Below are 6,912 nucleotides of genomic sequence, written 5' to 3'. Positions count from 1 at the left end.
TGTTACGAATACAAAAAAGATATATATATATATATATATATAAAACATAAATTACACATCTAGGTCACTAAATAAACATTACATATCTCCATTATTGTTACATAGGATGATTATTTGGAGATAACAAATATTTCATAAAACTAATTAAGATACGCATGAGCTTACAGTGGATAAGCCTCGATAATAGATGGCCAAGCCGAAATTTCAATGATATTGTAACGTGGAAATCCAGCTTCCTTCAACAATTTGTTCCATTCCTCTTCATTCCTTTCTTTCCCACCACTAGAGTTTGCTATCATCACCAAATCCGTTATGAATCCGATATCATCAAATAAACCTTCACCCTCCAACTTCAAAACTGCGTCAACTATGATTAATTTTCCGGTTTTTTTAGGTATCGCCTTTCTACAGTTCTTCAAGATCTTCACACAATCTTCGTCTCCCCAATCATGCAGTACCCACTATACATGTATACATTAAAACATAATCAAGAAAATTAAAATACAACTGAAAAACTAGAGACGGATAGAAGATTTTAAGACAAATATAAAATTAATTGATCAATGGGACATCCAAGTTGAACCTAGAGATTTAGACTAGATGCAACTAGTCTGATAAAGGGGCGGACCCATACTAAATGTTGACCATGCTTGAAGACATCTTTAACCCATAACATCAAATTTTGCACCAAAATAATGTGAACACCATTTTAGTGTAAATCAATTCCAATTCACAATACTAAATTTTATACCAAAAAGAAATATTCTCTTTATATTTTTCTCTTTTTTAATATTATATTATTATTTTTATTTCATTTACATTTTTAAAAATATTATGTAATACTAATAATAATAAAATAATAAAAAAAGTAATTTAGTGTTGATAAATAGTGTCATACCAAATTTGGTGAGACACTATTCACACACCATTTATATGTATTGTCAAACTAACAAAGTGATAATAAAGGTCAGGTTTAAGTATCTATCCATATATATTTGGGAAAAAGGTCTGAATTATATCCGAACTTTGATCGAAATTGCTGTAACAATACCAAACTTTGGAAAGGACCTTTTACCCCCTGCACTATTTAATAGTGTATTTTAAAGGTATATATGTGCCCACGTGGACATCATAAATATTGCATAATTATAAATGGTAACGTGTCCACGTGGGCACATATATACCTTTAAAATACACTATTAAATAGTGCAGGAGGGTAAAAGGTCCTCCATAAAGTTTGATATCGTAACAACAATTTCGGCCAAAGTTAAAGTATTTTTCAGACCATTTTCCCTATATATTTTGCCTTTTAAGTTTCAATAGTCATTAATTCTTTTTAAAAAATTTGTATTCAATCAAACATAGTCGGATGAAGTAAAACTCAGAAAGTAATAAAATTTGAAATAATAACATTTTTACCTTGAGGAAAACAGCATCAGCATGTGGGATAGCCTCAAACATGTCACCCTCAACATGATCAACACCTTCAAACTTTTGTGCTGTTAAAACAACATGAGGCAAATCAAAATTAATCCCTTTAATATGAGGATATGCCTTGACAATTTCAAACATGGCACCTCCTATCCCTCCACCTACATCAACAAGTGTTGTTATTGAATTAAATCCATCTTTATACACTTTAATTACTTCCCTCATTATGCATTTTGTCATTGAATTCATTCCATTGTTGAGATTGTTGTTCAAATCATCATCTTTAGAAGCCATCTCAAATATTTCACAACCATGTGCTTTCTTAAATGGAATTCCACCTTCTTTTATGCAATTACTAAAATAGTGCCATGGTGCCATGATAATTGGATTGGTTTGGAACAAGAACATTGGTGCTACACTTAGCTCTGAGTCATGTAATAGCCATCTTGATATAGGGGTTAGTCCATAAAGGGTGTCTCTGTCCTGAGATCGATTCAGAAGCACTTATTTATTACACGATAAAATTCAATTTATATGAATTTATAATTTGACGTTGCTGATAGAGTTTAAGAAAGAAAAAGAAAGACTTTGTAAGATTGTAATCTCAAATAAATTTTAGATATTTGTATGACCAGTTGTTATCTTAGAAAGTCACTTTTTTTTTATTGAAGAAAATTGAAATAAAATAACTTTTATGGAATAATTAATGTTTTCTAAAAAAAGACCAACACAAGTTGTGATCGAATGGGGTTGGAGCCCCTATGAATGAATGAATTAATTTTTAATGGAAGCATGGCTTCAAGAAATGGCCGTACAAATATGCAAAGTCATATTTAGTCAGATTTCTATATAGATAAAAATAAAGGAAATTTACCTGAGAGGTAGATGCAGTGAAGATTTTTCGACGAACGAGGAGTCTCATGATACGAAAAAGATAATCCATATGTGGAGATGATGGAGAGTGAATATTAGTGGCTATTTGTGACAAAGTGATTTTTTGGCCATTATAAGAATGAATAATATCAGCAATACGAAGTTCCACTGCACATTTTATGGCCATTGAATCTACAAAAGCAAACATATATTTTGATATTTGTGCTTGAGCTTGTAGCATTATTATTTCTTCTTCATTTATTGAATCAATTTCCCCCATTTTTTCTTCTTCATGTATTATGAATATCAAGGAGGATGAAAGTTGTTATATATAACATGTATGACTAAGCAATGGGGCTCACAAATAATCATGGGTCGATCCAACTCTTTAATTATGAGTATGACAAAATCTCAATAATTTTAGTTTACACTTTTGGTGTGTTTGGTATGAAGGAAATAAAATGTAATTATCCGGTGAAAGGAGTCACTTAACAACCCTTGGGCAAAGGTGGTTCCGCCTCTGATCACTTCATGCATGTATGTCAGTGTAGGCATACATAAAAATTACAAAAAATAATTTTCATTCCTTATATAACACGTAATAGAGAAAAATATTTAAAGAGACTGGTACAAGAGTGACGAAGAAAAGAGTTTGCCAATGGTTAATCGTCTTGCAATCGATAGCAAAGAGAAATCGAGAAGATCTAAATTAATTTTATCGAATCATCTGATATTATTTTTGATAAGTTTAGTGGGTTTATATTTTAAGTTGATGTGTCAAAGTGAAATATGCAGACAACTTTAAGGGATCGCAAATGACTGAAGTCTTAAAACTTTAACTAATTTTTATATACACTTCATAAAAAATTGTTTGAAGTTAATCTTGACAAGTCATGTAAAATTAACTTCAATAAAACATGTTTGAAGTTAGTCTTGATAAGTCATATCAAACTTCAAGAAAAAATATCCGATATTTGTCTTTCTTGATCACACTGGCCCGTTTAGCCATGCGATATGGTATCATGATATGATATCATAATATGAAATTATGATATGATAGCATAATATGGAATTATGGGATGAAATTAAAGTTTTGTTTGGACATGCGATATTAAATTTTTGTGTTGTATATTTTCATAAACATAAGAATCTCATAAGTTGTAAAACTATTAAAATAACCCCAATTGTTTATCAATCTTACCAAATAAACAAAAAATTATAAAATCACATAATAAATTATTACAAAGCTATTTGTTCTCTATTTAAGTAACTGTTTCATCTAATTTTAATTCATCAAACTTTAATTCAATAAAAAAATTGAACATAAATTGTGGTGTACTAGTCTTTACTATAATCCTCCCACATAGTACGGACAATATCCTCACGTTGAACTTGCATTTCTCGATCAAAATGGTAGAAGTAATAAATTAGGTGTTGGAGTAAATGAAGAGAATAAATTTATTACTCAACAATCGGTTGGTGTGAGTTAAAGTGACTATATGTTGGTGAGAATAATAAATTTTATGTCGGTGAGAATAATAAATTTTAAGAAGTAATGATGTGATTATAAATTTTATTTACATATGAAATAAATGGTTAGTAGATATAAATATGGGATTGTTTTCACAAAATATAAACTTGTGGATCAATTTTTGTATTAAAAATATCTCAAATCATGATATGGAATTTCCATATAATGGATTTTGGAGAATATGGAATCACATTTCATGATATGGAATTGAAATCAGCGTAAAATCGCATGTTCAAATGTTGATTCCATCTCATGATTTCATATCGTGATATGATATCGCATGACCAAACGCCTACTTAATTCAGACAAATTTCAATCGGTACGTAACGTCTGAAATTATTTCCAAATTAAAATAGATATTTTTGTACTTAGCCCTCCTAGCTTAGGTTGTCCCATCTAATAAATCCATTGAAACTTTACGACAAAAATTTGGGAACTGTAAACATCAGCTAGAAGTAGACAACTACTTAGGGAGGGAAATAAAAGAAGCCCTAATTTTAGACTATTTATAGGATTTAACATCAAGGTACGTATAACTTAATTACTCATAATTTATTTTCTCAGATAATAACTATAAATTAATAGATCATTTGGAAAATCACTCCTCCCTCCAATCTTGTAATCTGCTCGTCATGTGTATATCTTAAAAATAGATATTTCATTTTACATATTCTTTTGAAAATACTATAAAAACCTAAACAATTTTGTTTCTCTAATTCTACTCCTAGCATTTATAGAGTGTGCTTACTGGAGAGAGTTTGATATGTTAATTAAAAATAAATAAGATTAAAAATAAATTTTGAATCTACTCCCCCCATATATATATTGTTCTTCTCACACACTAATTAAGTTTATGATGAATCTCAAGGAGAATGAAAGCTGTTACATACTTACACATAACATGTATACTCAGCAATGGGGCTAAGATATAATCAGGGGCGGACCCACATCTTTAATAATGAGTTTGACAAAACCTCAATAATTTTAGCTTATACTCTGGATGTGTTTGGTATGGAAAAAACATTATATAATTGAGTTCTTTTCAAAAAAAATTCGTTCAGTATGTATGTAATCAAATATATATTATATTAACAATGTGAATTGTGATGCATGGTGAAACTACTCCACCATTAATTTGTGGTCAAGTTCGAGTCATGGGTATGAAGAAAATTGTGTTGGGAGTGTCACCCCACAATGGGCCTTGCAGTGTTCGATCCAAATTTAATCGGAGCTCTAATGCGGACATCAAACACTGATTGAAAAAGCTAAAAATAAAATAAAATACTATATTAAAAGTATTTATATAATCGAGATAAATATTATAGTAAATGGGGGCTGAGGATAATTAGGGTGTGGGTTGTGGAGATGAGGGTTATGGGGTGGGGTAGAAATTGTTGGAAAATATATATAAAATATATTAGATGGGGAAATTATAATATTAAAATAATAATACAAGAATTAGGATTAATATTACTACAATAATATTCTTAAGTAATATATATGTATATATATATTTATATAATACTTGAGTCGTGCTAGGCACTGTCCTAAGAAACTATTTCAGCACTGATAAATACTTCTTAGGATAGTGCCTAGCACGACTCAAATATTATATAAATATATATATCATATATATTACTATAAGTGGGAACAAAAAAAGTTAGACGTTGAAATACCAAAATAACCCTATAAAGTTGAGATACTACAATGATACCATTAATAAAATATATAATTAAATAAATAAAAAATTTCTATAATTTTTTCTATAATTATTTTTTGGGTTTATGATATTTTCTTAATATTAAATGAAGGAATACACATCAATCGTCAATTTTATTTAGTTATGATGACCAAATTGTGGAGAATTTAAAAAGTTGCAAAAGTGATTTATTCAATAATGTATTATATTATTTATTTATTGAAAAGCTCCAAAGTACAAAGTTGAATTACCATTTTACCCCCACATCAAATCAAATATCCTATTAATTATATTAAATTGACTATTTTACCCTTTCACTAAAACTCTACTAACACAATATTATGAACAAAATTGTAAACATACGTTCTATTAAATATTATCATTAGTAATAAGTGCTTTTTATTAACCAATTACAAGAATTATCTCTTCCTAACTCTAATTAAATAGGTAGAATTTAAGGAGTAACAATTAATTATACTGCATTTTAGATCAAATTCATCTATACAAAAATATAATGTAAAATTTAAATGGTCATTCTATCCTTAAAAATGTTTTCTGTAATTGAATAGTTTCAGCTACGTTGAATCGAGGGTACAATTTTATTTGCAGTAGTTATTGTAAGTTATTTGGTTGCCAACTCTTCAATTTAGTACCTCTTCATATTTCAACATTTATTTGTTTAGTCTTTTGAGGTTCCATAAGATATATTTTGTATGGTCTTTTCATATTCTAATTCTTTATAAAAGCCCAAACCAAGTATTATATAAATATACATATACATATATATTACTTAAGAATATTATTATAGTAGTATTTATCCTAATTCTTGTATTATTATTTTGATATTATAATTTCCCCATCTAATATATTTTATATATATTTTCCAACAGAAATGAGGTATATCGGAGGAGGTGAGGACAAAGGCAATATGAAATGCCATTTATAAAACTTATTTTCCTATTTTCACTAAAAAAAGAGTCAATTGGTTGTACCAGTCCAAGAAGAAAAGAAAATTCAAACATTAAACAACAAAACAAGAATGTAGAATGAAAAAAATTGATATATTGGCGTTAATTCAATAAGAAAATAAATTAACAATCAACAGTCACCCAAAAATATTGAAAACTAAGAACAACATGTGTAGATAAAAAAAATTCAGGGACAACATTAGTGGTTTTCTTTTATTAATATAAGAAAAAGAGAGGGAGAAGAAGAAAGAAATCTTTTGGGGAGGGTGAAGGAGAGTGGTGAGCGAGAAAGGAAGATAGGAGAAATTTTCTATAAAATCCTAAATAAAATTATATTGTATAATTTTTAGAAGTGTATATATATTTGATTTTGTAAAAGGTAATTTATCTTATCTTTCAGGTTATTAGCT

The 6,912-nt window shown here is 28.6% G+C and overlaps 1 protein-coding gene across 1 annotated transcript; it reads right to left on the bottom strand.

The window, feature by feature from the left end:
* Positions 1 to 2,632, bottom strand: LOC125811609 ((R,S)-reticuline 7-O-methyltransferase-like). The gene is made up of 3 exons (XM_049491128.1): positions 2,306 to 2,632; positions 1,420 to 1,914; positions 1 to 461 (listed from the first exon to the last, which is right to left on the bottom strand). Exons 1-3 carry the CDS (start codon positions 2,582 to 2,584, stop codon positions 162 to 164), a joined length of 1,074 nt encoding a protein of 357 aa, XP_049347085.1. The 5' UTR covers positions 2,585 to 2,632; the 3' UTR covers positions 1 to 161.
* Positions 2,633 to 6,912: the final 4,280 nt, after the last annotated feature.

Source organism: Solanum verrucosum, unplaced genomic scaffold (genome assembly GCF_900185275.1).
Source record: "Solanum verrucosum unplaced genomic scaffold, falcon-dt-bn FXZP01000238.1, whole genome shotgun sequence".
Taxonomy (NCBI): domain Eukaryota; kingdom Viridiplantae; phylum Streptophyta; class Magnoliopsida; order Solanales; family Solanaceae; genus Solanum; species Solanum verrucosum.
The sequence above is the reverse complement of the archived record's forward strand: the minus strand, read 5'-3'. Positions and strand labels throughout refer to the sequence as shown.

What these genes read in the sequence shown, in the direction of transcription:
- LOC125811609 (XM_049491128.1), bottom strand. Translation starts at nt 2,584, where the DNA reads ATGGGGGAAATTGATTCAATAAATGAAGAAGAAATAATAATGCTACAA. An exon ending in TCACTGCATCTACCTCTCAG is followed by an intron (nt 1,915 to 2,305) that starts GTAAATTTCCTT and finishes AATCGATCTCAG; the next exon opens with GACAGAGACACCCTTTATGG. An exon ending in CTGATGCTGTTTTCCTCAAG is followed by an intron (nt 462 to 1,419) that starts GTAAAAATGTTA and finishes ATACATGTATAG; the next exon opens with TGGGTACTGCATGATTGGGG.